The sequence below is a fragment of the Rhodotorula graminis genome (assembly GCF_001329695.1).
Source record: "Rhodotorula graminis WP1 unplaced genomic scaffold RHOBAscaffold_12, whole genome shotgun sequence".
Lineage (NCBI taxonomy): Eukaryota > Fungi > Basidiomycota > Microbotryomycetes > Sporidiobolales > Sporidiobolaceae > Rhodotorula > Rhodotorula graminis.
The window spans coordinates 654894-682072 of NW_017264939.1; the positions used below are offsets into that span (position 1 = coordinate 654894).

Genomic DNA, 27179 nt, shown 5'->3' on the forward strand with positions numbered 1-27179 from the left:
ACCTGGCGGTCCTGCGCCGAGAGGGTGAAGAAGGACGCCGTGTGTCGGTCGACAAAGCGGCGGACCTGCGTGCGTCGGCGTGGGAGGGAGGAGAGGATCAGTTTGCGCTGCCCGGAGCGTACGAAAGGACAGAGAAGGAGGGAGCGCACCGGCATAAAGACGTGCTCCTTGTCGCCAAAGTCGTACAGGAGCACGGCGTACGCCGTCAACCCTGCGCGACAGTGAGGCTCGAGTCAGGTCTGCTGCACTCACGAAAGAGAGACCACGCCGGACGCACCTGTCGCGAACGCAAAGCTGGCGATCTGGCTCGCGCGAGAGAGCGGGGTCGGCGCGACGTGCTGAGGGAGCTTGGAGGGCGGGATGGGCGGCGGCACGATGGGCCGCGGTGGCTCGGAGCGCGGAATCCCGAACGGCATGGCGGGTCGAGGTAGGCGGACGAGCGGCGAGCGGAGGAGGGAGGTCCGAGATGAGGGAGCAGGAGGACGAGACGCTACCACCTCGCACACCGTGCTGCGGGCCACCTTGCTGCCTTGCATTGCGCTCTAGCATCCCATACAGGCACGCTCCTGCCGCTGTACGCCCTCCCCGAGCGACCTCCGCCTCCTTCCCTCCCTCGACTCGCCGCCTCATCTACCGCGCCCTCTCGCTCCTTCTAAACGCCACCAGGCGTCGCCAAATGCGCTGTGGGTGCGCCGTATCGGCAGTTGTCGCGTCTAGCTTCCGCGCCTGCGTCCATCGGTGGGCGAACGGCTCTGCGGTGGACCCCTCCGCCCGAGCGGGCTCTCGCACGTCGCCCGACGCTGCCACCGAGTGCGGCTTCGAGCCCGGCAGGGAATGCTCGAGGCTGCTACGACCGCGCACCGGCTTGCTCGAACTGCCTGAGCCTGCCCGGCGCGGCTCGGCTCGGCTCGACGCATGGTGCCTCTCGCCGGCTCTCGCTCGGCCCTCGCCGGCTTCGAGCGTGCTGCTGCTCTCGTCGAGCTTCTTCCCGAGCCGCGGGAGTTTCGCACCTTGCTCTCGTGGCCGACCAGCTAGTCTGTCGACGCTGGCTCGCTCGTTCAACGACGGCACCTCGCGCACGCTCTCGCGCCGGCACGCTGAGCGAAGCTCCGGTCCTGCGCGTTGCGCACTATCTGCGCAGGCTCGTCCTTCTCGGCTGCGTCTGTCATCGACGTGCCAGGTTGCGCGGACATGCGCGAGACACGCTGTCTGAAGCGGCACGTTTGGAGACGGGGATACCGCTTCCTCCGGCGAACGTTCCTGCGCCGCCTCACGCGCGGTACTCTGCTCTCTCTCCTTCTCGCTCTACGCCGTGTTACTCGTCGACGAGAGACGGTCTTGCTGCTCGTCGGCGTGTCAGCCCGCCCGGCTCGCGCTCGCCGGCCCTGCGCACCACGCGCGCACCGGCCGCCGCGCGTTATCAGAGCGCGCAGTGTACCCGGCCTCGCGCGCCTTCACCAGCCGCTCGTCCTTCAGCGTATCGATGCCCTCTCGACGTCGCCGCTGCCGGCCTCGAGTGGGCGCACCCGCAGCAGCACGGCGACACCTCGCCGCCGCGCTCCCCGCAATTCGCCATCGACCGCGTCCAGCTCGCAAGTGTGTGCTCGACGACGAGCAGCGACGACGCGCCCTCCTCCTTCTCTACCTCCTGCCCGACATCTGTCCTGCGCCGACCGCGACGACACGCAGCAGAGGCCCGACCGCGGCTGCGGCTGCGCGCGCGGCTGCGACCCCGCCCCCCTCGGTACCGATCGACCTCGTCGCCAGCGTCCAAACGCTCGCTCAGCTTGAGGTCAAGCTGTCCTGTTCCCGCCCTCGCTGCTCGAGCGAAAGCGGTTGCTCATTCGCAGGCTCGAGCGCACGGCCCGGGCGCGTCGGCGGCGGCCGCCTCGTCCGCCGGGCCGGCTACCGAGCCCTCGGGTGGACCCCCAGCTTCTCCACTGTGTGCCAAGGCTTTTGTCGCGCTGCGAACGCGCGTCTGGTGAGGAGCCGGGTCCGCACACGCCTGCGTCCTGCGCAGGCACCTCTCTGAGCGCGCAGCCGTCCCGCTCGGTGCCAGCCACCTGCTCAGCTCCCCTCTCTCCCGAGCTCGCCACCTCTTGCGCCGACTCGTCCTTGCCCGACCCGGGCCACAGGAGCCGCTCCCCGCCCGACCCAACTCAGCGGCGCCAAACCTCCCTTGAGCGATCGAGCCGCCTCGTCGTCGTCCCTCCTCCTCCACTTCGAGTCGCCCTCTCCCAGCTCGCCCTCGCGCCCCGACACGCTCGCCAGCACCTCGCCGACGCGCCCATCGCCATGGACGGCGTCGCCAAGCGCTTCTCGCTCCTGCTCCACGGCGCAGGGCTCATCTTCATCTACTCGTGCGTCGCCGCGCGTCCTCCTCCCACTCCTCGTCTCTCACGACCTGCCGCTCCTGCCGGCACCCGAGCTGACCCACTCCTGCACACACAGGCTCTATGGCGTCCTGCAGGAGAAGATCATGAAGAGCTCGACGTACGGTGCGTCCACTCTCCCTCGCCTCGGGTCGAACAGATGAGGAGGAGCACGCGCCGCCCCTCGGCCGAGAGCCGACCGTGCCCTGTGCCCGAGGACTGAACGAGCTGACACGAGCACCCGCGCACACAGGCCCCGACCACCGGCACTTTACCTCGTCGTCGCTCCTCATCGTCTTCAACCGCGTCTTCTCGGTCGTCGTCGGCCTCGGCATCCTCGCGTACAAGACTCGCCGACAGCCCGAGTTCGGCACCTTCTCGCAGCGCCTCAAGCCCGCGTCGCCCTACTTTGCGTGCGTCGCCGCCTCCCTCGCTCGTCGGGCGCAGACGCTCACGTCCCTCGACACGCAGCTACGCCTCGGTCGCCGCGTTCAACTTCCTGTCGACGTCCTGCCAGTACCAGGCGCTGCGGTACGTGTCGTACACGACGCAGAGCCTCGCAAAGACGAGCAAGATGGTGCCCGTCCTCGTCGTCGGCGCCCTCGTGTGGAAGAAGAAGCATCTGACGCGCGAGTGGGTCGCTGGCGGCGTCATTCTTGCTGGGCGCGTCCCTTTCTCCCTCTCTATCGTCTCGGGAAGAGCCGGACCTGACCGAGATGCCGCCAACAGCTGCGCGACGTACCTCTTCTCGACCCCGCCGGTCCCGCACGGCCGGCACGCCGCCGTCGTCGCCGACGACGACTCGTTCTGGAACGGCCTCGTCGGCACAATGTTCCTCCTCGGGTACCTCTTCTTCGACGGCCTCGTGTCGACGACGCAGGAGCGCGTCTTTGGCAAGAACCCGTCGTCGAGCGACCCGTTCGGACCCGAGTCGCCCGTCCTGTGCGTCCCTGCCCTCTCTCTCTGTCCCTCCTTCCCGCCCGACACTGTCCTTGCGACTCACACACGCGCCCACACACAGTGACCAGATGGTGTGGACCAACATCTTTGCGTTCGTCATCGCCATGCTCGCGTCGGTCGCGTCGAGCGCGACGGGCTCGTTCCGCCCCAACCTCGAGCTCCTCTTCTCCGACTTGAACCTGTTCACCGACGCGTGCATCTTCTCGGCGGCGAGCGCACTCGGCCTCATCGTCCTCCTCAACACGATCGCGTCCTTTGTGCGTCCCTCGTCTCGCCCGTCCTTCGTCGCGCGCGCTCGCGCCTCCTATGCGAGCCCGGTCCTGACGTTGTCCTCGACGTGTTGTGCACAGGGCGCCCTCACGTCGTCGCTCATCATGACCATCCGCCAGTTCCTGTCGATCCTGCTCAACGCCGGCATCTTTGGCAACTTTGCGAGCGTGTCGCTCGTCGGCTGGACGGGCGTCTTCTGGTGCGTCGCGCTTCGTTTCCCTTTCTCCTCGGCAGTGTCTCTTCCTCGAGAGAAGAGTCTCTGACCGTGCGACGAGCATCACGCGAGCAGGGTCGCGTCGGGCATCTGGATCAAGGTGCGTCGCGCCTCGCCTCTTCCGCATCATGTCTCTCTCTTCAACCGGGAACGGCACTGACGGTAGCGCTTGCTGGACCGCGCAGATCAACCGCAAGTACGACCCGCCCAAGGCGCCCAAGGTCGTGTTCGACTCGGGCGAGAACAAGGGCATGCTCGAGCAGGACTCGAGCGGGAGCAGCAGCCCGATGCTCGGCGGCAACCACTCGCGCCAGCACGACGACAAGCGCGCGCACTACAGCAGGAAGCAGAGTGCGTCCCTGCCCGTCCTCTCTCACGTCCGGCATGCGCACGCGACCTGACCTCGAGTGTCGCCTAAGTCGTCATGCAGTACCTCGTCCCGGTCGCCGTGCCCGTCGTCCTCGCCCTCACGCTCGCGCCCTTCATGGCCGCCACGGTCGCGACCTCGACCCGTCTCGCGCCCGCCGCCTCGACCGGCACCGCCGCGCTCGCCGGCGAGCCCGCCAAGCTCGGCGCCATCGTCGACGACACGGCCTTCCGCGCCGTGACGGGCGGCCTGTCGCCCGTCGTCGGCGTCACGACGCCCGACGCCGCCGACGAGGCGCTCCTCAACAGCGCCGACGCGACCGAGGCGGCCGAGCTCGCTGTCGCCATCGACGGCGGGTCCTGGGACGCCCAGCTGCTCGACGCCATCAGCCCGGCGTGCAAGAGCGAGCTCATCACCAAGCCGTACGAGACGAGCCTGCGGACGGGCTTTGCCAGCTACCCGAGGAGCGGAAACTCGTGCGTCCTCGTCTCGCTTCTTCTCCTTCGCCTCGTCCGAGCCGACCGCGTTCCTGACCTCGCTCTCGGACCACTCGCAGGTATCTGCGCTCCCTGATCGAGCGTGCGACTGGCTACCAGACGTCGTCCATCTGTGCGTCCCTCGGTCTCTCTTCCCGTCTCGCCCTTGAACCCCCTCTTGCCACCTGTCGCCCTTCTCGCCCTCGCCCCTCCGCCTCTCGGCCCGGACGGTTCACTGACAACTCGAGCCGTCGACCACGCGCAGACTGCGACAAGGGCCTGCAGCGCACGTTTGCGGGTGAGTGCGACCACAAATCCAACTTCTTCGTCAAGTCGCACTTCCCGGCGCTGCCCAAGGTCATCCCCGAGCACGACAAGCGCTTTACCGACTTCTACCGCAACTACGACCAGGTCGTGCACGTCGTCCGCAACCCGCTCGACGCCATCTCGTCGTGGTGGCACCTCGCCAACTCGCCCAGGACGGCCGAGGGCTTCCAGGACCACGAGAACAAGGTCGACCTGCCCGGCGGCAAGTTTGGCGCCCAACAGCGAGACGACGTGCTCGACCTCGCGAGGCGGTGGCGCCGGCACACGGTGTACTGGCAGCAGGCGCCGATCTTGACGCACACGCTGCGGTACGAGGACCTCAAGGACCAGCCCATCCCGAATGTGCGTCCCTCTTCCCCTCTCGCCGTCCCTGTCCCCCTCGCGCTCCTCCCTCGCCTTTTCCCGTCCCGCCTCGCTGGTTCTCCCTCTCGCCGGGCCTCCAGAACCCGCACTGACCTCTCGCGTTCCCCCAACGCGCGCAGATGATGAGCCTCCTCTCGTTCCTCCTGCCCAACGACGCTCTGCCGCCCCTCGAGGACATCGCGTGCATCGCCGAGCATCACGAAAACCTGCAGGCCTGTGCGTCTTCCACACACTCTCGCATCCACGTCGTCGACGAGCTGCGCCCTCGAGGAGCGCCCAGTCCTGACCTTTCGTGTCCTTCCTCCCTCCTTTTCCCTCCCTTTGCCCGTATCGTCTCGTATCCCGCCGCCTCTCCCGTTCTCGACACCTCGCCGTCCTCGCACAGACCACTCGCGCCGGTCGAGCGACTTTGCCCAGTGGGACGCCTTCGACCCGGCGTTGCGCAAGCAGGTCCTCGACATTGTGCGCCGGCCGTTCTGCGCGTTCGGGTACGACCGGGTGCTCCTCAACGCTCGAGGCGAAGAGCCCGACGCGGTCGCCGCCATGCAAGGGTGCGCACCCTCTCCCTCTTCTCTCTTCCCTCCCTCCTCCTGGCCGTCCTTCCTCGACAAGAACCTGCATTTACATCTCGCGCCCTGGGTCGACAGGTTTTGCGACGTTGGTCTCGCGAGCGACGACTACGACGAGACGAAGGATTCGTGGGCGGCGGGAGAGCGCAGACGGGTCCGGTAGCGCTCGAGCCCTCGTTCCTCTTGTCGCACCCTCGCTGTAACTAGACTATTGCATTCGTCTCGCTCTCGTGGCCACTCTTCAAGGAGAGGAACAGCGCGCTCCTGAGAAGCCGTTCTCGCTCGTCGAAACTCAAGTCGCTCCACAGTTTTAAGACCTCCCCTCGAGCGAGAGCAAGCGCTCCCCACATCACTCTCTTGCCTGCTCTACCTCACCGACAGCGCGCCAGGGCTGGCCGCACGATGCTCGTGTTCGACGCCCTCGCCGCCCTCAGTCCAGCAACCCCGCCCGAGCGGCTCCACACACGCCCAGCTCTCGCCCTAGCGCCGCATCTCCTCCTCGGCCTGTCGCTCCTGTCGTCCGTCGCCTACGTCGCGTGGATCCACATACGCGCGGCAAGGGCACGCCGAGCAAGCGGCTCGAGCCGGCGCAACGGCTCGGCACACGAGCAAGAGCCGCTCCTCAACGACCACGACTCGCAGGCCGACCCGACCAAGGTTGATGGACGACGACACGGCGTCGACGCCCCGACGGGCCACGAGCTGCTCCTCGAGGCGACCAAGGTCATCGTTGCTGTCGCGCTCCTGTCGCTCAGCGTCGCACGGCTCGCGGGTCTCGAGGACGGCGGGCACGCGCGGTGGACTCGGGTGCTCGAGGGTGGAATCATCGGCAACACGGTGCGCCCTGGTCCTCTCTCTCTGCGCAGACGAGCGAGGACTGACAGAGGCCGGTCCTGGCAGGTCTACCTGTCGCTCCTGAGCGCCGTCCAGGTCGCCGACTACCGCGTCAAGGAGACCGTGCGCGCTCAGCAGGTCGTCCTCAGCTCTGGGCTCGTTGTCGTCACGTTCCTCGCCAATGTGCGTGTCGTGCCTCTCCTCATCCTCAGCGACCACACGCACTGACTCTCGTCCTGAGCAGCTCCTCCCGTTCGCCTTCATCGCCCACCCGCCCTTCTCGGCCTTTTGGCGTCTCGGCTTCGCTCAAGCGGTCCTCGCCCTCCTCCTCTGCACCCTCCTCCTCCTCACGCCGCCCCGCTTCGTCCCTACCAGACCCGACGTCGCCGCCAACCCCGCCGAGACGGCGTCGCCCCTGTCCAACATCTTCTTTTCGTTCCTCGAGGGCCGCATGCTCCACTTCTACGCCCTCACGAGCGCGCCCCTGCGGCGCCTATTCCGCCTCGACGATGGCGCCGACGAGGCACACAAGGCCGACTTCAAGCGCTTCGTGCCGGCGCTGCCGGGCATCCTGCAGTCGGACTATGTCCTCGAGCGCTTTCGCTGGCTCGGCGACGCGCCCGAGGCGGACGCAGACGGCGAGGACGAGCAGGAGGAAGGCGAGAAGGGGCCCAAGGTGGGCAGCGTGCGGCAGTTTGCGTGGCACCACCGCGGCGAGGTCGTGCGCATCTTGCTCTTCGCGACCGGGTGGATCGCGTGGATCTTTGTCAGCCCGCTCTCGATGAACCTCGTGCGTCCGACTCTCACTCTCTCATTCTGTCTTTTCGTCGTCCTCGACTGACCTCGCCACGGTCCCACAGCTCCTGCGCTACGTCCAGCAGTCGGCCTCGCCGCCTCTCGGCCTGTCGCCCTACGTTTTCGCGACGCTCATCTTTGTCGCGCCGATCGCGTCGTCGGTCTGCTTCCAGTCGGCCCTGTACCGCCTCGCGCAGCTCGGGCTGCGCCTGCGCGCGCTCCTCGGCCACGCCGTGTTCGCAAAGGTGCTCCGGATCAAGGCGGGCGGCGGCGGGAGGAAGGCCGAGGGGCAGGAGGGCGAGGGCGAGGGCGACGGGCAGGGAGGGAACGGCGAGGGAGAGGGCGGTGAGCAGGACGGCGAGGCGAACGGCGAGGCGAGCGGCCAGGACAAGGGCAAGGGCAAGTCGGCGGGCAAGAAGGGCAAGGGCGGCGGCGGCGGCAACGAGGCCATCGGCAGGGTCAACAGTGCGTCCCTCTCTTCCTCCTCTCTCAACACCATCGCCGTCCTGACGAGCGGCTCCTCGCACGCAGACCTTGTCGGCACCGACATCGACACGATCACGTCCTCGCTCCCGTCGACCCTCCAGCTCTTTGGCGTCGCGCCAAAGCTCGTCGTGTCGCTCGCGTTCCTCTACGTCCTCCTCGGCTGGTCCGCCTTTGTCGCTCTCGGGTCCGTCGTCCTGTTTGCGCCCGTGTCGCGCTCGGTCGCGGGCAAGTACGGCGCCGTCCAGGGCGACATCCTCAAGGCGACCGACCGCCGCATCACGCTCGTCCAGGAGCTCATCAACGCCATCCGCACCCTGAAGATGTTTGGGTGGGAGAAGCCCAGCATCGACCGCATTTCGGAATTGCGGGAGGTCGAGCTCGGGAGGATCAAGCGGCGCGCCAAGGTTTACGCGTACGTCCTCGTCTCGCTCCCTCTCCTCTCTTTGGCCAACTCGAGACGGCCCAGCCTAACTATCCTCTCCTCGTCTTGCGCCGCAGCGGCATGATGTTCCTGTCGACCGGCATCCCGGCCGTCGTGACGCTCAGCACGTTCGGCTCGTTCATCTTCCTTCAAGGCCAAACGCTCACGGCGTCGACCGCCTTTACCGCCATGAGCCTGTTCGGCCTCCTCCGCGAGGCAGTCGGTGCGTCCCATCTCGCCACTCTCGCTCAAGAACCGCCCCTCTGACCTCGCGTGCCCCTCCCGCAGTCTCGGCCACCTGGCTCCTGTCGGCTTTCATGCGCGCCAACGTCTCGCTCGGGCGCATCCGCGACTTTCTCGACAACACCGAGGAGCTCGACCGCAAACCGCGCAAGCTCGCTACGCGCGACGCCGCCGAGGCCGACCACGCCGACGTCGCCATCTCGATCGCGCCCGACTCGACCTTCCGCTTCTCGCGCTACACGCCCTCGAGCGGGTTCGCACTGCGCCTGTCGCACCCGAAGGGCAAGCGCTCGGGCCTGTCGATCCCGCGAGGGCAGACGACGCTCGTCGCTGGCGACGTCGGCAGCGGCAAGTCGGCGCTACTGCTCGCGCTCCTCGGCGAGCTGCACGTCGCACACGGCGGCGTCGAGCTCTTCGCGCAAGGCGGCGGGCGCCTCAAGACGAGCTTTGCGGCGCAGAGCCCGTGGCTTCAAGGTGCGTCCTCGTCCCTGCCCCCCTCTCCTCGTCACTTGAGAAGGTCGCTCACGCTCTTGCCTGCGCGCACAGACACGTCGGTCCGCGACAACATCCTGTTCGGCGAGGAGTACGACGAGGAGCGCTACAACGAGACGATCTTTGCGTGCTCGCTCGAGGACGACCTCGAGGCGCTGCCCGAAGGCGACGAGACTCGAGTCGGCGAGCAAGGGCTGTCGATGTCTGGGTGCGTCGAGCCAGTTCCCTGCGAACGCGCAACCTCGCCGATGTCCGTCACTGACTCGAGTCCTTCCGCTCGCAGAGGGCAGAAGCAGCGCATCGCGCTCGCTCGCGCCGTCTACGCCCGGAGCGAGATCGTCCTTCTCGACGACGTCCTCTCGGCTCTCGACAGGTGCGTCCTCACTTTCTTCTCTCCATCCAGATCGCCTCGTGTAGAGCCTGATCAACTCGAGCGCCTGCAGCAACATGGTCTCGCACGTCGTCGACAACTGCCTGAACGGCCCGCTCCTCGAGGGCCGCACCGTCGTCCTCGTGACCCACTTCGTCAAGCTGTGCGCTCGGCGCCTCACGACGTGTGAGCAGGTCATCAAGCTTCACGAGGGCCGCGTCACGAGCGTCGGCCCGCCGAGCGACGCCCTCGCACCCGGCGGGAGCGGCATGGCCCGCTCGCCGTCCAACTCGTCGCTGAGGAGCAACGGCAGTCGCAGGAGCGGGCAGCAGGGCGACGGCAAGATGCACGACGCGCACGTCAAGCACGGGAGCGGCGCGCACGAGGACCGCGGCGACTCGAGCGGCGAGGGCACTTCCATCTCGTGGGCCGTCTACAAGAAGTACGCCGCCGCCATGGGCGGGCTCAAGTTCTGGCTCCCGTACGCCGTCATCAACGTCGTCGCGCACGTCTTCATGATCGGCCAGGTGCGTGGCCGCCTCGTCCTCCTCGATCGTCCCCCTCGTCCGCGAGGGCGCCTCTTCTCGACGAGTGCGAGCACTGACCCTTGTCGTTCACCAACCCACAGGGCTACTTCATCGGTCGGTGGGTCAATGCCTCGGACGCCAACTCGCACGCGCCTCGTTACTTTGGACTCTACGCCGGCATCCAGCTCGTCGCGTCGGTCGCCCTCACCGTCCAGTACCTGTACCTCATCGTCGGCGGCATCCGGGCCTCGCGCCTCCTTCACGCTCGTCTCGCGACACGCATCTTTGCGGCGCCGTTCCGCTGGTGGGACCGCACGCCGTCGTCGAACGCCATCAACCGCTTCTCCAAGGACACCGAGGTCCTCGACACCGAGTCAATCGAGAACCTGCAGCCCGTCCTCGACTATGCGCCGCAGGTCCTGTTTGTCGCCATCGTCATCTCGGTCGCGTTGCCCGTCTTCCTCGTGCCGGCCGCCGGCATCGCCGTCATCTTCTTCTTCCTCGGCCGACTCTACATTCGGTGCGCCCCACTTTCTCTCTCTCTCTCTCTCTCTCTCTCTTGCCCCCAGGTCCTCGTACTCACGCCTTGGACGTACAGGAACGCGCTCGCGGCTCGCAAGGAGGTCTCGGCCGCCCGTTCGCCGCTCTTCTCGACGCTCGGCGACTCGACCTCGGGCGTGACGACCATTCGCGCCTTCAAGCGTGAGCAGCACTTTGCGGCGACGTATCGGGCCCAGACCGACAACTACAACAAGGTGCGCCTCCCCCTCTCTCTCTCTACCCCTTTCCTCGTGCGCGACTGACGGCACTCGCACCTGCAGATGCAACTTTACGAGGAGGGCCTTGACCGGTGGCTCGAGGAGCGCAGTGACATGGTCGGCGCCACCGTCGCGTTCCTCGTCGGCATCCTTTGCTTGTCGTCCGGCCTCAGCTCGGGCACGAGTGGCTTCCTCTTGTCGACCGCCTTGGAGTTCACGAGCCGGATCCTCTACGTCGTGCGCGCCATCAACAAGAACGAGCTCAGCCTCAACTCGGTCCAGCGCATCATCCAGTACAGCACCGAGGTCGAGGTCGAGGAGCCGCACTGCGACCGCAAGGACCCGCCGGCGCACTGGCCCGACTCGGGCCGCATCGAGGTCCGTGCACGCTCCCTCTGGCCTCTCCTGCCCGACCTCGTTCTGAATCAGCGAAACGCCCGCAGTTCGACAACTACTCGGCCAAGTACGCCGAGGACGGCGAGGACGTCTTGCACGAGCTGAGTCTGAGCATCAAGCCTAGCGAGAAAGTGCGTCGGCCGTTTTCCTCGCTCGCGAACCACCTTGTCTCGAACTCACCCTGCCCATCTCTCACGCAGATTGGCATCGTCGGCCCGTCAGGATGCGGCAAGAGCACATTGTGTGAGCCCCTCGTTCCCCTTTTGACGCTCTCGTCGACCCGGACTGCGACTGACGACCTTCTCAACTCGCAGCACTCGCCCTCCTGCGCTTCATCTTGACCTCGAACGGCTCGATCAACATTGACGGTCGCGCCCTATCCGACACCAACCTCGACGCGATCCGGTCCCGCCTCACGCTCGTGCCGCAGGTGCGCCGCTTGTCCTCCTCCCCCTTCGCGTTCCAGCCGCACAACTGACCTTCTCGGCGCCCACAGGACCCGACCCTCTTCTCCGGCACGCTCCGCTCCAACCTCGACCCGCACGGCGCGCAGGACGACTCGGTCCTGTGGGCGGCGTTGAAGCGCAGCGGCTTTGCGCGAGCGGGCGGCGACAGTGGCGACGAGGCCGCCGAGGTCGGGCTCGACAGCGAGGTCGCGAGCGGCGGGAGCAACTTCTCGCAGGGCCAGCGACAGCTTGTCGGGCTCGCGAGGGCGCTCGTGAGGAGCAGCAAGGTCATCATTATGGACGAAGCGAGTGCGTCTCTCTCCCTTTCCTCCTCCTCCTCCCTCTCGCCTGCAGCCGGGACCCTGACCTTTGATACACACCCTGCAGCGGCGAGCCTCGACGACGAGTCGGACAAACTCGTGCAGCGCGTCATCCGCGAGGAGTTTGAGGGCTGCACCAACCTGACTGTCGCGCACAGGCTCGGTCCGTCGCGCTGCCCCTCTCCCCTCCTTCGCTCTTCACCCTTCTCCCTCGGCCTCTCACTGACATCGTCGCCCTCTCTCGTCGCCCGCAGAGACGGTCATCGACTTTGACCGCATCCTCGTCCTTCGAGCTGGCCGCGTCGTCGAGTTCGACACGCCGCTCGCGCTCCTCGACAAGCAGGACGGCACGTTCAGGGAGATGGTCGAGGCGACGGGCAACTTTGACGCGTTGAGGAGGGCTGCAGGAGGAGGAGAGAGCGGGAGCGGGCGCGAGCAGTAGACTGTGCGGCGGTGCTATCGATTAGACACGCGTTCCCTTCTCTTCTCTCGAGCCCTGTTTCTCGCTCTCTCGCTCGCCTCTCTCGCCTCTCGCACATCGCGTGAGCGGCAAAGCTCCTGGTGAGGGTCCGTGCACAAGCTCTACGGGCACCGCTCTGCGTCCCCGGCGTGCTAGCACGCTCGCCTCGCTCGTCACCGGGTGTTGAACAGCCCGAGCAGCGCTCCTGCGTTCCCCCTCGGCTGCTGCGTCTGCTGCTGCTGCTGCTGCTGCGCCTGCCCGTAGCCCTGCCCCGGCGCAGGTCCCCCGCTCGGCCCGCCGTGCCCGTTCCCAATCGACTGCGGCCCTCCCGCTCCCCCAGCGCCGCCGCCGCCGCCGCCACCGCCGCCGCCCATCTGCATCTGCTCGAGCGCGCTCGGGAGCGCGTACTGAGGCTGAAGCGGGTACTGGGGCGTCGCCATGGCCGTCGACATGTGCTGCATCGGCATGGGCATGCCCAGGGACGCGAACGGCATCGGGTGCGACGGGTGCACGTGGGCGTAAGCGCCTTGCGGCGGCGGGGCCCAAGGGCCGCCTCCTGCTGGAGGGTGCGGCGGCGGGGCGGCATGGGGAGGAGGAGGAGGAGGCGGGTGCGAAAAGGGCATGTGCGGGTGGAAGTGCTGAGGCTGCTGCTGCTGCTGCTGAGGGTACGGCGCGAGGATCTGGGTCGGCGCCGGGTGCTGAAGGACGTGTGGGTGCGGGTGCGGGTGTCCTTGCGGTGCGGCCGAGAGGGAGGAAGAAGGCGGGTAGGGGACCTGGAGCGGGATCGGCTGCTGCTGCTGCTGCTGCTGCTGATGCGGGTGCGGGTGCGAGTGCGGGTACGCGTGCGGATGCGGCGGCGGCGCGACGGCGGCCGTCATGGTCGGCGACGAGTACGTCGAGACGGGCTGCGCCGCCGGCGGCGGGATCGGCTTCGGGTGGTGCAGCGCGACGACGTGCGGCGCGGCCGACCCAGGCAGCGGGAGCGGCGACGGCGCGCGATGAGGCGCGGGCACGTCGGCCGACGAGCCGGCGGGCGCGCCCTGCTGCGCGGCGCGGTACTCCCTCAGCACCTGGAGCGGGTCCTTGAAGCCGGCCGCCGGCGCCGGCTGCGGCTGCGGCTGCGGCTGCGCGCCGTTCAGGATCGACAGCAAGCTGCCCTTGTTCATGGTCGGTACCGGCGCCGGCGCCGCCGGCGTCGACAGGTCGAGCTCGCCCTCGCGGCGCGGGTCCTGCGCCGGCGCGCGCGGCGGGCTCTTTGCCGCGACGCTGAGCAGCGCGCGCAGGAGCGCGTCGTGCTTCTCGCGCTTCTGGTCGTCCTCGAGGGCGGCAAACGCTTGCGGCGGAGCGGGCTGCGCGGCGGCGACGGTCGCGGGCGAGAGGGGCGTGTGCGCTGCCGGGGCGGACGAGGCGGTCGGGAGGTAGGCGAGCGGGGAGGGCGTCGCGAGGGTGAGCGACTCGAGGCGGGTGGCGAGCGTGTGCTGCGGGTACTGGGGCGGCGGCTGGTGGTACTGAGGCTGAGGCGGCGGCGGAGGAGGAGGTGTCGCCGCGCCCGAGGGCGCGCCGCTGAGGAGCTCGAGCAGCTTGGACTGCTGGTTCGAGGGCTTGGGCACGGGCTGGAGGAACGACTGCTGGCGCTCGTAGGCGACGTGAGGAGGCGTCGCCGTGACGGTGCCCGAGGCGGACGAGGTCGACGGGACGGGCGTCGCGTGCTGCTGTGTCGGGACGGGCAAAGGGCGGATCGGTGGTGGAGGAGCCGGCGGCGAGTCGCCCGCGCCAAAGAAGAGGGCCTGGAGCGCGTCGCTGCCCTGCTGCATCGTCTCCCACGGCGAGCGCTGCTGCTGGGCCAAGTGCGGCGGCACGGCGCGACGTATCCGCTCGTCCTCGACGGCCGACTCGTCCTCGGTCGACTCGTCGCCGTCGGCGTGCTCGCCCTCGGACGGCAGGTGCGACGTCGCGCCGTCCTCGGTCCAGGGCCGCAGGACCCGGCCGCCGAACAGGACGGGCGAGCCCTCTGGCGACGGCGCACGGGCCGGGACGGGGTACGGCGAGAGCGACGACGCGGCAGGGCGAGGAGGAAGGTTGCGCGGCTTGTTGCGGTCGATCCACAGCTTGAGGTGCCTGTGTGCGCGCGAGCCTGGGTCAGGGACGCGCCGTCGAGAGGGCGAAAGCGAGAGAGAAAGAGGGAGAGGCGAACGCACGAGATGAACGGCGTCACCATGTAGAACTTTGCCTGCCGGCCATTGGCGAGCTCGCTCTTGGTCCTCGCGGCGCCCTTGCCCTTCTTGTTGCCGCCGGCGCCGCCGCTCGCGACCTCCTTGCTCCAGGTCGGCAGGTCCGACAGGCTGAACCACTCGATTTTCTGCGCGACACGTCGAAACGCGTCAGTTCGCGGTCCGCCGACGTCCACGTACATCCTACCGCACGCGGCGTGCGACGAGGGCTCGACGAGGAGGAAAGAGGACCGGCCGCCGACGCACCGAGATCTCCTTGCGCGTCCTCGTCTCGAACCTGGTGCGCTCGCTGACGCCGGGGACAAAGTACAGGCGGATCTTCTGCTCGCGGATGACGAGCTCGACGTAGTACGGCACGCGCTCGTGGCCCTCGCGCTCGACGTACGACGGGTGCAGTTGCGCTGGCGGGAAGCTGGCCGTCAGGTCGTAGCCCGTCTCCTCGAGGACCTGCAGGACGGGGGCAGCAGAGTGAGTTCGCGGCTTCGACTAGAGCGCATCGTCGAGCGAACAGGCGTCGGCGTCTCGCGCGACGAGGGCAGGGAAAGAGCGCGCGACGCACCTCGCGGACGGCGCACATGGCCTCGGGCTCCTCCTTGTTGATCTTGCCTCGCGGGAATGACCACGACGAGCCCTTGGTCCAGCCCTTGACGAGAAGCACCTGTGTAGGCGGGTGCGGCACGAGTCAGCTCACGAGCTCCTCTGAGAGAGAGAGAGGGGGAAGGGAGAGAAAGCGAGGGGCGCACCTTGTCCCACCACTCGTTGATGAGGACGGCGCCGCACACGGGCACGCGCTCCTTGTACTGCATGAACGAGGTCCAGATCTGGGCGTGCTGCGGCACGAGGTCGTGCAGGAGCGGGCACGACTTGAACATGAGGAGGGAGAAGGCCTTGAGCGTGTACGACGGGAGGAGCGACGGGTTGGACGCCATCGGGCGCACAAAGTCCTCGTAGTACCAGTGGCTGCGTGTGTCGGCGTGCAACGAGTCAGTGTGTGTTGCCTGGCCGAGCGAGGCCCCCCACCCCACATGGCTGCGCGAGGAGGAGGAGAAGGGGCGACGCCTCGTCGCGCGAGAGAGAGAGGGAGGGGAGTGGAACGCACGCTTGTTCGATCTGGAAGCAGACCCTGTCCATGCTCTCGAGTTCCTCGGCGGGGAGGTTGACGATGAAGCGGGCGGCGAGGTCGTCGAGGACGGCGCTCAGCTCGAGCGACGCAAACGACGACTGGTGCGCGAGGTGGGCCGGTAGGGGCTGCGCGTAGGCCATTCTCGCGAGTGGCTCTGGTGGTGTAGAGCTGCGCCTGGCGAAGTGAGGGCGAGTGGCTCGAGGACAACATCCGCCTCCGAGTCGCCTCGTCCTTGTGCGAGCAAAGACGGCGACGGCTGGCACCGACGGGCTCTGCATGGCGCTAGGGACGCGTGTAGCGCGCCTGTGCACCTGGTCCACCTGCCCTCGCGTCCCTGCGTCGCCCCCGTCACTCGCTCCTCCTCTTCCTCCAGCCTCATCTCTCCGCTTCACTCGAGACTGCCACGCACCTCCTGCTCTCGCCGAGCGGCCTTCTGCGCCCTCGCGAGCTATCTCACTCGGCCTGTGCGCGCGCTCGCGCACCAGGGACGACAAAGCCGTGCTCCTCGCCTCCTCGCCCTCGTTGCTCGCTCTGCCTGCCGGCGGCGCCACGACGGCGGAACGACCTCGAGGTCCTGCTTGGCCTCATACTCCTGCTCGTCTCACGTTCTCAGAGCGCTCTCTTGTCGACGCAGAGAGACTCGCTCGCGCCCCGGCGCGAAAGAGCGCCGCGCGAAAGAGCGCCGCGAGCAGCTTGGGAGCGTCGTGGGACGACGCCGCCGAGACGGGCGTTCGAGAAGCGGGCTCCTTTCCGAGAGGGACAGCAGAAAGCTCTCAATGCGAGCACGAGGGACACGGCAGCTGGGACGAGAACGAGAGGCCCGCCGACGGTCGTCGTCGTTCGGGTTCGTCGTCGCGATTCGAGCGCTGCGCTCGCACGGCTGCAGCTCGCAGTGCCCAGCGACAGCTCTACGACCTCGAGTCGAGCCGAAGAGTGAGAGCAGAAGGAAAGCGCGAGGAGAGGGAGCGAGAGCGAGGGCTCGAGCGCGCTTTCGCTCGACCGGGACTCTCACCTCTCACCTCTCGCGCGCGCTCGCTCGACGGGTACTGCAGCACTCTTTGCTCGTTGCGTCCTCCTCCACTAAGTTATCTACGCGCTCGTCATGAATATTCGGGGTGGGGCGGGCCGTGCTCACTCAGAGCTTGGCCTGGAGGAACTTGACCGACTCCTCAAAGGCGCCGTCGGCCAGCTGGCGCGTCTGCGGGTCGCTCGGGTCGCCGCGGATCGCAAAGCCGTGCGACGCGCCCTCCCAGTCTGTGTGTGCGGCGGCAAGGTCAGCTGCGGCTCTCGGTCGATGGCCGGGACGCCCGAGAGAGAGAGAGGCGAGGAGGAGGAGGGCCGAGGGAGAGGAAAGAGGGCGACGCACGGTGCTCGCGGTGGTTGTCGTTGTCCTTGAGGATCTCGGTCGCGATCTTCTGCTGCTCCTTGTTGAACATGACGTCCTCGGTCGCGTGGTTCCACAGGAACGGCGTCTGCTTCTTGGCCAGGTTCTGGATGTCCTCGGGCACCTTGAGGAGCGACGGGTGCGCCACCATGGCGACGTCGATGGCGTCCTGGTTGCGAGAGGGTCAGGTCTTGATGCGAACGAAGGAGAGGGGAGGAGAAGAGAGGGGACGCACGTCGAGGACGAGGTCGGCGACGTAGCGCCCGCCGAAGCAGAAGCCGACGGCGGCAAAGCGCTTGAAGCCCTTGCTCTTGAGATCGGCGATGACCTTGTCGATGAACGGGCGCGTCACGTCCTGCCCGTGCTTGCCGAGCCACGCCATCAAGTCAAACTTGCCCGACTCCATCGCCGCGAACGGGACCGCGTCGCCGTTGAGGTCTGTGGGCGTCTCGAGTGTCAGCGAGCCCGCACGTAGTAGAGTTGAAAGGGATGAGTGCGGCGTACAGTCGGGCATGAACGTGGCGTAGCCGTTGGCGGCGTACGAGTCGGCAAGGAGCTGGCCGTTCGGAAGCGTGTCGACGCCGTAGATGCTGTCGGCCGCACATGGTCAGGTCACGCTCACGAGGGTCTTGCTTGAGGGAACGAGGGGGAGTGGACGCACTCGGTGAGGAAGAGGAGCGCCTTCTCGTGGTCATAGTCGCCCTGCGGCAGGGTCACGTCTGTGTCGGGCGAGAGGGCAGGGGTCAGCTGTCGGCGCTCCTGGGCGCGAGGACAAGCATGGACGCACAAGTGCGGACGCCGCCGACCTGCTCGATCTTGCCGGCAGGGGTGCCGTCGTGCTGCGAGGCGAGGGGGAGCAAGGGTGGTCAGCGACCGCGACGGCGATGGAGAGGGCGAGGAGCGGGGAGGGAGCGCACCTTGAAGCCAGAGATGCAGCACTTTCCGAGCGACATGAGGTGCGGTTGTGTGGTGGTGAGGAGGGGGAGGATGAGGGAGAGGGCGGCGACGGAGTGGAGGCGTTCGTTTGCCCCGCTCCAGAGGGTCGGCTTCTTTTCGGAATGACACGCTTCGTCTTACTCTGGCGGTGTCACTCTCTCTATAACAAGCTGCGAGACGAGCTAGCAAAGCTTTCCATCGCGAGCAAGACGCCCCCGCTCGAGCCTCTCGGGCTGCGACTCTCTCTCTCGCGACGCGACGGCAAAGGGACGAGCAAACGCGGTACTGATGTTCGGCCTTGCACCGGAGGAGTGCTGAGCGAGGTCAGGGAGACGGGGTGGGGGGTACTCAAAAGCTGGGGGAGGGGGAATCAAGCGGCGGCCGCGAGGAGAATGACGGCCACAGGGGGAGACGACGGCCACGGGAGAAGCGCGAGACGGGCGACGAGCACCGCTCAATTCTTCATAGAGGTCTTCGAGGCGTCGGCCTTGGCGCCGGCCTTCGACTCGTCGATCTGCGAGGAGGAGGAGAGGTCAGGTCGTGGAGGAGGAGGAAGGAGGAGAAGGAGGGAGGTCGCACCTTGTCGCCGACGGCGTTGAAGCCAGCCGAGGCGCGGTCGCCGAGCGAGGCGTCGGTGTGGCCCTTGGCGACCTCCTGTAGACGAGGAAGACGAGTGGAGGAGGGAGGGGGAGGAGCAAGGTCAGGACGAGGTTGAGGCTGGCCAAGAGGCGGTGAAAGCGTGAAAGAGCGCGACGCACCTTGTTGCCCTCCTTCGAGGCACCACTGACGGCCTCGCTGACCGAGTTCGAGACGTACTGGGCGCTGCAGGAGGGAAGGGAGGAGGGTCAGGACGAGGTCGACGTGTCGCTCGACGCGAGATTCGACACAGTGCGAGGGCGGGCTGGACGTACGCGTCCGAGACGGTGTTGGTGATCGACTCGATGGTCGAGTTGGCGGTGGTGGAGGCCATTGTGAGCTGTGGACGAGAGAGGTGGGAGGAGGGGAGGACAATGGAAAGGCGCTCATCAGCTCCCGGTTCGAGTGCTCCTTGAGCTGCGACGGGAGGCGGACGCACTGTAGGTTGGTGGTGGTGGTAGTGGGTGAAAAAGGGTGCGAGAGATGCGGTGGTGGGAGAGAAGGAGAGAGAGGAGGAGCGGCGGCGCACGCAGGCAGCCGTGCCCAGCGCGACGCGAGCCTGAGCGAACACCGAGCGACGTCACGCGCAGGAAGCGGAGGCAAAAGCGATAAGGAGGACCGCGCAAGCGGGCCCCCAGTGCGCCAGCCAAAGCCGGTCAGCCGCTGCTGCCGCAGGATGCGAGAGAACGGAGGACTTCAGAGGGAAAAGGGAGCACGCGCATCTGCAGTCGACGAAGCCAAGTGGCCAATTTCCGAAAATCGAGAGCCGTCGCGGCGGCACGAAGCCTCGCGCGTCCCTGGACGATCCGCCGACTCGGCGCTGCGTTGACTCGTTGAGTGCTCGAGGGGTCCGGCTCGCGCGCACGAGACTCTGGGTCACGCCGGACGTGCAAACAAGCGGGTCGTCCGACGCCGTCGGCGGCGAGACGACGGAGCGAGTCGGCCTTCTCAAGTTGACGGACCTCGCCGAAAGCAGCTCGTGCAGGTCGCTGTATGCCACCGCTGGTCGCGGTCGACGTTCAGAGCTCGTCTCTGCGTCGAGTGGGGCAGCGCTGAATCGGCGACCGGAGCTGCGTGCAGTTGGAGCTCGGGGAGGCTCGTGCGAGGTCGACGGCGCTCGAACCGACGACCGTCGCGCCAGCAGGCGGTCGGTGCATGCCAGGGGAGAGGAAGCATGCGGTGCGCGTGCAGGCAAGAAGCCGGTGGAAGGAGAGAGGCTGTGTATGCGCTTGCGCCTCAAGCCCTCCACGTCGCAACATCGAGGAGCGCTCGCGACTCGTGCCGAGGGGAGAAAGCGGCGCGCCCAAGTGGGGGAGCCAGAGTGCGATCGCCATCTTGGCGACGTCAGAGTCGAGGGGATCGACATGCTCGTTGTCCAGCTGGCGCGGCTCGATTCGCCAGCAGGGAAGGTCCGCTGTCGAAAGTCTGCTCTTCGTGGTCCAGACTCGCTCCGAGTGTCGCTCTTTCTGGCAAGGCTGTGCACAGCAGTCGTCATTGCGTGTCACGGGGACGTCGATCCCGCAGTAGCCGCAACCGGCGACAGGCTCGCCGCAAGATCCGTGTGTGCGAGGACAGGGAGCCCTCCCCCTCGCGCCCTCCTCTCTCTCCTTTCTCTCTCTCCACCACACTCTTCTCGCACTCTTCTTCCCACCCACACTCACACACAGTCAGTCTCTCTCCCACCTGCAACGAGCCTGCACGTCGCGCGCTCGAACCGCTTGCGGGAGGTCCGCTCGTACGGATGCTGACCTTCCCCACCCCCGCCCCTCCCGACGCTCCTTCTTCCTCTCGCGCAGCCCTACCTTTACAATGGCCTCCACCACCAACAACACCACCTCGGGCGGCATCATCGACACCGTCAAGGACGCGTGAGTTTCGCCCGCCTCCCGCTTCAGAGGGTTGCCGACACCTGACCCTCTTCGTCCTCCTCGCAGTGCCAACTACGTCTCCGAGACCGTCCAGGAGTACACCGCCGGCGCCTCGAAGGAGTCGAACAAGGTGCGCTCATCTCTTTGACATAAGCGCCGCCTCTGTCCGCTCTGAAAATTGCGCTGACCTTTCGTCCTCCATCCCCGTCTCCTTTTGCCCGCTCGCGTTCTCGGCATTACAGGAGGTCGCCAAGGGCAACACTGGCGCCGGCCTCGGCGACCGTGCCTCGGCTGCGTTCAGCGCTGCCGGCGACAAGATCGACGAGTCGCAGCAGTGCGTCCTCCTCTGCCTCTCTCTCTCTATAGCACTCTCACTGATGACCCCTCCCTCCAGCTCGGCCAAGGCTTCGGGCTACGTGAGTGCTTCCATTCGTCGGCGCCTGCGCCTCGGCTGCTGTGCCGAGCGGCGGGCGCCCGACCTCGCCTCATCCGGCCTTCCTCCTCCTCACTTTACTGACGCCCCGATGTGGGAATGCGTTACAGAAGGAGTCGGCTAAGCATTAGTTACTTAATTCTCCGCCGTCGCACCGCATCGAGCAGCAGGAGATTCCCGTAGCCTCGCCATCTCCCCCTCCGTGGCCGTCCTTCGATTTGACAATCCAAGCTTAGTACCTTTCGTCCTCTACTTCGTGCTGCCGGCCCGTCGTCCGTGTTTCCTGTGCAGGCGTGCGAGAGCCGTCGAGAGAGAGCGGCCGAACGACAGTTACAACGAGGGAAGGAATTCAGGAGCGGCAGTGCCGGCGCTCGTCGACTGTCAATCCTACCGAGCGCGCTTACTCGGCCTCCCTGCTACATTTCTCGACGCTCTCGCGACTCTCTCGGCAGACGCTGCAGGCGAGCGCGCCGGCACAGCATCCGCAAGAGAGAGCAAAGCAAGATCGGCTCGAGTGGTCGAGCGGCCGAGGCGCGCCCTGCACGGACCCGTCTGCGCGCCTGCTTCTCAAACTCGCAGGACGACCGTGAGCGAAAGAGAGCTCGAGAGAGAGAGAGCGGAAAGTGCAGCAGGCGGGCGAACCGCGAGCGCCCGAGGGGGAGCGTGCGCGGCGTGCAGGGCGAGGGTCGAGCAGGCGGCGGCGCAAGGGGGAGAGGGGCCGCTCAAGCCCGGGATCTGTTCTTTCAATGCATAGCGAGCGCTGCGAGGTGCGCACACCGGTTCAGCACAGCGAGGAAGGGTGGGAGAACGGCCGGAGCGCGGGCAACTGATGAGAACTTCAGCGCCCGTGGCACGACGGCGACGGCATCTGACGAGCGAGCGAGCACCTCTGCAGGTTCACAAAAGTCATTCTCACGGCGGGCGGAGCGGTCGAAGCGCAGCACGAGACGCAGAGGAGGAGCGAGCACGGCTCGACGGCGAGATCTCGGCGAAGCGAGCCTGCGCGCGCCCGACAGTCGTCGGCTTGCGGGCCAACCGCAGCACAGACAGCCAGCGTAGCTTGAGCTTCGATCTGGGGGCAGAGGAGCGATCGTAGCGAGCGATTGACGGGCAAGAGCGATTTCGAGAGCTGTTCGACTTGGAAGAAGAGCGCACGAGTGCTTTGCGCGGGACAGCGCGCTCGAGCAGACTCGCGTGCGACGAGATCTTCTAGCAGACGCACCGTTGAGCCGCCCCTGACGAGGCATCCTCGCGAACAGCGTCTCCTCGACCGACGTCCGGATGAAGGATCTGAGGGCGTCGCTTTCCAGCCCTTTTCGCGCTCGCTTTCTGCTCCCTCTCGCTGTCTCGATCTCTTGAAGGAGACACGGACAAGTGAGGACCGATCTGCATTGATGTAGTTCTTGGCGGGAGGGAGCTCGGCGGGCAGCGACAGGTCGAGGAGGGTAAAGTCGCCGGCTGCAGCCGCGAGTTGGACAAAGGTCACGCGCAACCGACACAGGTCGAGACGAGGGGACGCACGGGTGCTGCACCGACACAGGGAGAAGGCGGGCTAGCCGCTCGAGGGCAGCGCAAACCTCGGCGTGCGACTCGTGGGCGCGCGTCAGGGCGACGAGCGGCTGCACGAGGCTCATGAGCCCGCCCTCGCGGCGGACGGCGACCTCCCAGCTGCTCGAGTCGTCCACGCACGCTTTGGGGTGCGCCGCGAGCGCGTTGGCGAGCGAGCTCGAGTCGGACAAGCCGGTGTCGGACAGGGCGTCCGTGGTGCTCTTGGTGGCGGGCCGAGTAGTGGGACGAGCGAGCGAGCGAGAGAGAGAGCTGAGTGGGGAGAAAGCTGAGTGGGGAGAGCAAGCGAGAGCGCGCGAGAGAGCGAGGGCCACGGCGTTTCGGAATCGCCGCCGACGCTGGCTGCTCTTGAGGGGCAGGGAAGCTCCATCGCACGAGGCATCCGGCGCAGCTCTGCCGCCTGCAAGCCAGCAGCGAGTGCGAGGGCGACTCGAAGCTGTGCGGCGGTGGGCCCTGGAGAAGCATGCTATGCTGCTCGTCGTGCGAGAGCGGCAAGGCGGGAGAGACGAGCGGCGGGTGCCGAGCACGACTGAGCCGCAGCGCTCGCCCGTGCACAGGGTGGTGGGGCGCAGGCAGGGCGACGACGCTGTCGATGGCCGTGGTGGGCGGCGGGCGCACGCGGCGAGGGAGGGCTGGAAGGAGTTGGGGCGGGGCGATGTGAGGGAGGAGGGCGGGTGGGCACGGTGCTGGTCGGCGAAGCTCGCGATTGAGTCGCAGTGTGCGAGGGTGCACAGCAGGTGGCAGCAGCTCGTCTCAGCTGTTGGCGAGAGCGAGAGCCCGCGGCGACGAGATGAAGTCGGGGGCAGCTGGCTCTCCCTCGCTCACACGCTCACCACCACCTGAGCCAGACCTACGACAGCACCACCATGGACACCACCCTTGTCCCCGTCCTCATCTCGCTGTTCCACCCGCACCCGCGCACCCTCTCGCTCGCCCTTCCCCCCTCGACCCCGATCTCGTCCCTCTCGACCCTCCTCGCGCCCTACTGCCCGCCGGCCGCCCAAGTCCTCGCCCACTCCTCGGGCAAGCCCCTCCCTCGCTCCCCTTCGTCCACCCTCGCCCACCTCGATGGCGCCACCACCCCGACCTCGTTCGTCGCCCTGCGCCTCACGCCCCGCCTCGCCGGCGGCAAGGGCGGCTTTGCGTCGCAGCTGCGCGCCCAGGGCGGCCGCATGAGCTCGAACAAGGCGCAGAACACCGACTCGTGCCGCGGCCTCGATGGCAGGCGCCTGTCGACCCTTAAGGAGGCGAAACGGCTCGCCGACGCGCTCGAGAACGAGCCCGACCGCCTCGCCGCCCAGGCCCTCGCCAAGCAGAAGCGCCTCGAGGAGCTCAACAACGAGATTCGCAGGCTCGAGCAGCAGGCGGGCGTCGCGGCGTCTTCTTCGTCGGGCTCGGCGGCGGCGGGAGGACCGGTCGCGAGCGGGAGCGGCATCGGGTCGGCGTCGGGCGCAGCGCAGGACGGTGCGCGTCCCGCACCGAGCGCAGGCGGGTCCGGAGCGGTGGGGGGCAAGCGTCGCCTCGATGACGCCAAGTACGTCGAGGAGAGCAAGGAGATCGTGTCGGGCGTAAAGGACGCCGTCCGGGCGGGTGCGTCCCCTCTTCCTCGTCCTTCTTCCTCGTCTCGGTGCGCCTCGGGCCTCGTGCGCGATCACTGACACCTCGTGCGCGCCGCAGCCATGATGAAGAAGCGCAAGAAGGCCAAGACGGACGCGGCGGCGCCCGCTGCGACGGTCGAGAAGGAGAAGGAGAACAAGGGCAAGGCCGGCGCGGGCTCGGCCAAGGACAAGGGCAAGGGCAAGGCGACCGAGGAGGACGAGGACGTGGCTGTTGCGGGCGCGGTCGAGGAGGCGTGAGCGAGGGGAGCGGTTTCTACTCGTCGGGCTCTCGAGCAGAGTCGGCGTCGTCGTGTTGTGCTCGTATCTCTGCCGTCTGTCTGTCGCTCTCTCTCTGGTTGTATCACGCGCGATTGCCGTCCGTTGTCCAGCTTCCAGAGAGCCGCACTCGAGAAAGGTCGGCCGCCTCTGTCTCCTCCCCTCGAGCCGTCTCCTCGCTCAGCTCGCTCGCTCCCCCTCAGCGGCAACGATGCGCGACCCGACCTCGCCCGACACGCTCACTGCACGCCTCGCCGCCCTGCGCAGCGCCGCCCACCCGGCCGCGGCGGCCCCCTCGTCGCCTCCTCCTCCCGCCGCCCCCACTTCTCCGTGCGCCCGCTCTCCCTCCTCTCCTCGCCCTCGCGGCGGCGCGCACTGACCCGCACACGAGCTACAGGACACCCGACGCGGACGACGACGACACGGCGCAGCTCGCCGAGCGGCTCGCGAGACTGCGCGCGCCCGCGGCGGCCTCCTCCCCCTCCTCCTCGGGCGAATCGTCGTCGGCGGCGGCTGGGCCGCGCGTGCCAGTCGGGTTCAAGGGCGTCGACGAGCTCGATGGGAGCGCGCACGAGGACGACGAGGTGCGCCCCTACTCTCTCTCTCTCGCTCTCGCCGGACAGGCCACGGTGCTGACCCTCTCGAGCGCCCAGGTCGAGCGGTTCTTGAGGCGGGTCGAGGAGGAGGAGCGGGTGGGTGCCGGTGAGCAGGTGCGTCCTGATGTCAACACGCGCTCCTCTCTCCCGGTCGAGCGGGACTGACTGGAGGAGACTGCGCTCGATTCGGTCGCACAGCTTTCCGAGGACGACGACCTCGTGCGTCGCCTCTCCTTCTCCAGTCTCGTGTGCCGAGCACGCTCAACTGACTCGCCCTCGTGCCGTCGAGCAGGTCAAGGCCATCCTGCGCTCGCGCTCTCCCCGTTCCGGACCCGTGCGTCCCTCCTTCTTCCCTTCCTCCCTCCCGTCCTCCCACGCGACTGACGCCCCTCTCTCTCCCCCCTCGCCACACCCAGCTCGACCGCCTCCCCTCTCCCCCCTCTTCTCCCCCCCTCGCGCGCGCCCCGCGCCGCTCGATCCCGTCCGCGGCCCGGGCGGCCTCCCTCTCGCCCTCGCTCCTCGACACCCTCTCGGGCGTCGAGGTCCAGTTCTTCCGCCCGGGCCCGGGTATCGGCGACGATGCGCCGAGTCCGGTCGAGGCGGGCGAGCTCGCGCTCGCGCTTGGCGGCCCGGCCGGTGGGAGGTTGAGCGAGGAGGAGGAGGAGCTGATGAGAAGGGTGAGGGACGAGGGCGAGGTCGAGTTGCGGCAGGGGATGGCGGACAGGGAGGACGACGAGGACACGGCGAGGGGGTGGGAGGCGCGGCTTGCGGGGCTGGGCGGGACGGGCGCGGCGCCGAGCGGGCGGGCGGGAGGAGGGGGAGGAGCGGCGGCGCTCGGGCCTGGGGCGGCGCCGGCGAGGGAAGGCGTCGACGAGGTGAGGCGGGCGGCGAGGCGGCGCGCTCGGAAGGAGAAGGGGAGGAGCGGGTCGGGGAGCGAGGAGGAGGAGAGCGAGGAGGAGACGGAGAGCAGCGAGGAGGAGGACAGTGCGGACGGGAGCGAGTGACTGGCACTCAGGGCGTCCGCTTCCCCTTGCCCCTTCACCTTTGCCGAGGCTGTACGATCGAGAGATGTCAGCACGGCAGAGTGTGAGCACGAGAGCGACTCGTCCTCGAGCAAGAGGCTCGTTCGAGACGTTTTTGTCGTCGCGCCCTCGCTCTCGCCTCGCGCGTTCTCTGCCAGGCTCGACTAAATAGCTCTCGCGCCTGCAGTGGCTGTCGCAGCATCGTCGAGCGCACGCGCCCCCACGTCGGCGCCGGCACCTTTCGTGTCAGCGCACACGCCTCGCTCGGCCTCGGCCCGGCTCGCTCCTCTCCTCTCTCCCTCTCTCCTCCCCCCTCTCGCACCCGCACCCGCACGCCATGGTGCGCCCTCGTTCGTCCTCTGCAGCAGCCGGCACCGGCGCACGCACTGACCCGCACGCGCCACAGCCCTTCAACTGCTTCGCCTCGTCGGCTCACGACTCGCTCCCGCGCCACTACACGCCGCACTCGGCGCAGCGCCGCACGCACCTCGGCACCACCACCACCACCAGCAGCAGCGCAAGCACGGCCACGGCGCGCACGCCGTACTCGACCGCGGCGCTCCCGCCGCTGCAGGCGTCGGCGCGGCGCCGGCGGAGCGTGCATCGCCTCGGGTCGGGCGGGTCTGGGTCTGGGTCGAGTGCGGCGGGCGAGGGCGGGCTCGACAAGGCGAGGATTGGGAGCCCGGTTGGGTTCAGGCACTTGGCGCATGGGGGCGGCGGGGCGGCGGGGACGGTGCGTGCGCTCTGAGCTGGTCGAGGCTCACTGGGGGGGCTCGGACGGACTTGGTCGTCCTTTCGGGCAACCCTAGTGGGTCGACATCGCTCGGGCCCTCACTGACACGCTCCCTCCCCCGCGCAGTACGCCCACCGGCCCATCGACCTCCTCGCGGCCTCGCTCTCGCCTTCCCTCCCCCCCTCCCGCTCCCATCACCCCGTGCGCCGCAAGTCCCTCGACGCCGCGCTCCTCCTCCACGCCTCTCCCTCGCCCTCCTCGCCCCTGCACGACTCCCGCCACGCGCGCCAGCCCTCCTCCTCGGCCCCCTC

At 67.9% G+C, this 27179-nt stretch overlaps 7 protein-coding genes across 7 annotated transcripts; 4 read left to right on the forward strand and 3 right to left on the reverse strand.

Moving 5' to 3' along the window:
- Positions 1–9248: 9248 nt before the first annotated feature.
- Positions 9249–10607, forward strand: RHOBADRAFT_6068 (uncharacterized protein; the record flags this gene model as incomplete). The annotated part of the gene is made up of 4 exons (XM_018418450.1): positions 9249–9397; positions 9473–9562; positions 9633–10086; positions 10188–10607. Coding segments are annotated over 4 exons (1113 nt in total), but the record flags the coding sequence as incomplete, so codon positions are not given.
- Positions 10608–10958: 351 nt separating this feature from the next.
- RHOBADRAFT_17302 (uncharacterized protein) lies at positions 10959–12448 on the forward strand (the record flags this gene model as incomplete). The annotated part of the gene is made up of 7 exons (XM_018412362.1): positions 10959–11222; positions 11288–11371; positions 11441–11483; positions 11555–11670; positions 11737–11995; positions 12074–12169; positions 12261–12448. The coding sequence occupies 7 exons, from the start codon at positions 10959–10961 to the stop codon at positions 12446–12448; spliced, it is 1050 nt and encodes a 349-aa protein (XP_018269217.1).
- Positions 12449–14481: 2033 nt separating this feature from the next.
- On the reverse strand, positions 14482–15960 carry RHOBADRAFT_38795 (uncharacterized protein; the record flags this gene model as incomplete). Its single annotated transcript, XM_018413561.1, has 6 exons — positions 14482–14584; positions 14665–14825; positions 14944–15144; positions 15257–15355; positions 15441–15657; positions 15797–15960. Coding segments are annotated over 6 exons (945 nt in total), but the record flags the coding sequence as incomplete, so codon positions are not given.
- Positions 15961–16862: 902 nt separating this feature from the next.
- Positions 16863–18177, reverse strand: RHOBADRAFT_66828 (uncharacterized protein). Its single transcript, XM_018419095.1, has 7 exons — positions 18122–18177; positions 17992–18043; positions 17866–17923; positions 17709–17794; positions 17440–17642; positions 17187–17373; positions 16863–17074 (listed from the first exon to the last, which is right to left on the reverse strand). The coding sequence occupies exons 1-7, from the start codon at positions 18155–18157 to the stop codon at positions 16956–16958; spliced, it is 741 nt and encodes a 246-aa protein (XP_018269219.1). The 5' UTR covers positions 18158–18177; the 3' UTR covers positions 16863–16955.
- A 231-nt stretch (positions 18178–18408) lies between these two features.
- Positions 18409–19313, reverse strand: RHOBADRAFT_65494 (uncharacterized protein). Its single transcript, XM_018418724.1, has 5 exons — positions 19216–19313; positions 19052–19116; positions 18899–18962; positions 18720–18794; positions 18409–18654 (listed from the first exon to the last, which is right to left on the reverse strand). The coding sequence occupies exons 2-5, from the start codon at positions 19108–19110 to the stop codon at positions 18595–18597; spliced, it is 258 nt and encodes an 85-aa protein (XP_018269220.1). The 5' UTR covers positions 19111–19116; positions 19216–19313; the 3' UTR covers positions 18409–18594.
- A 1272-nt stretch (positions 19314–20585) lies between these two features.
- RHOBADRAFT_46277 (uncharacterized protein) lies at positions 20586–21208 on the forward strand (the record flags this gene model as incomplete). Its single annotated transcript, XM_018414756.1, has 5 exons — positions 20586–20644; positions 20711–20774; positions 20887–20978; positions 21039–21060; positions 21188–21208. 5 exons carry the CDS (start codon positions 20586–20588, stop codon positions 21206–21208), a joined length of 258 nt encoding a protein of 85 aa, XP_018269221.1.
- Positions 21209–23509: 2301 nt separating this feature from the next.
- Positions 23510–24621, forward strand: RHOBADRAFT_55384 (uncharacterized protein; the record flags this gene model as incomplete). The annotated part of the gene is made up of 2 exons (XM_018417821.1): positions 23510–24233; positions 24321–24621. The coding sequence occupies 2 exons, from the start codon at positions 23510–23512 to the stop codon at positions 24497–24499; spliced, it is 903 nt and encodes a 300-aa protein (XP_018269222.1). The 3' UTR covers positions 24500–24621.
- Between the last annotated feature and the right edge of the window lie 2558 nt (positions 24622–27179).

Excerpts from the sequence above, each read along its gene's own strand:
- RHOBADRAFT_66828 (XM_018419095.1), bottom strand. The coding sequence starts at position 18,157 with ATGTCGCTCGGAAAGTGCTGCATCTCTGGCTTCAAG. Across the intron at positions 17,795-17,865 it reads GCGCTCCTCTTCCTCACCGA|CATCTACGGCGTCGACACGC; the intron begins GTGCGTCCACTC and ends TGCGGCCGACAG. Across the intron at positions 17,374-17,439 it reads TCGCCGACCTCGTCCTCGAC|GACGCCATCGACGTCGCCAT; the intron begins GTGCGTCCCCTC and ends TCTCGCAACCAG.
- RHOBADRAFT_65494 (XM_018418724.1), bottom strand. The coding sequence starts at position 19,110 with ATGGCCTCCACCACCGCCAACTCGACCATCGAGTCGATCACCAACACC. Across the intron at positions 18,963-19,051 it reads ACCAACACCGTCTCGGACGC|CGCCCAGTACGTCTCGAACT; the intron begins GTACGTCCAGCC and ends TCCCTCCTGCAG. Across the intron at positions 18,795-18,898 it reads CCTCGAAGGAGGGCAACAAG|GAGGTCGCCAAGGGCCACAC; the intron begins GTGCGTCGCGCT and ends CCTCGTCTACAG.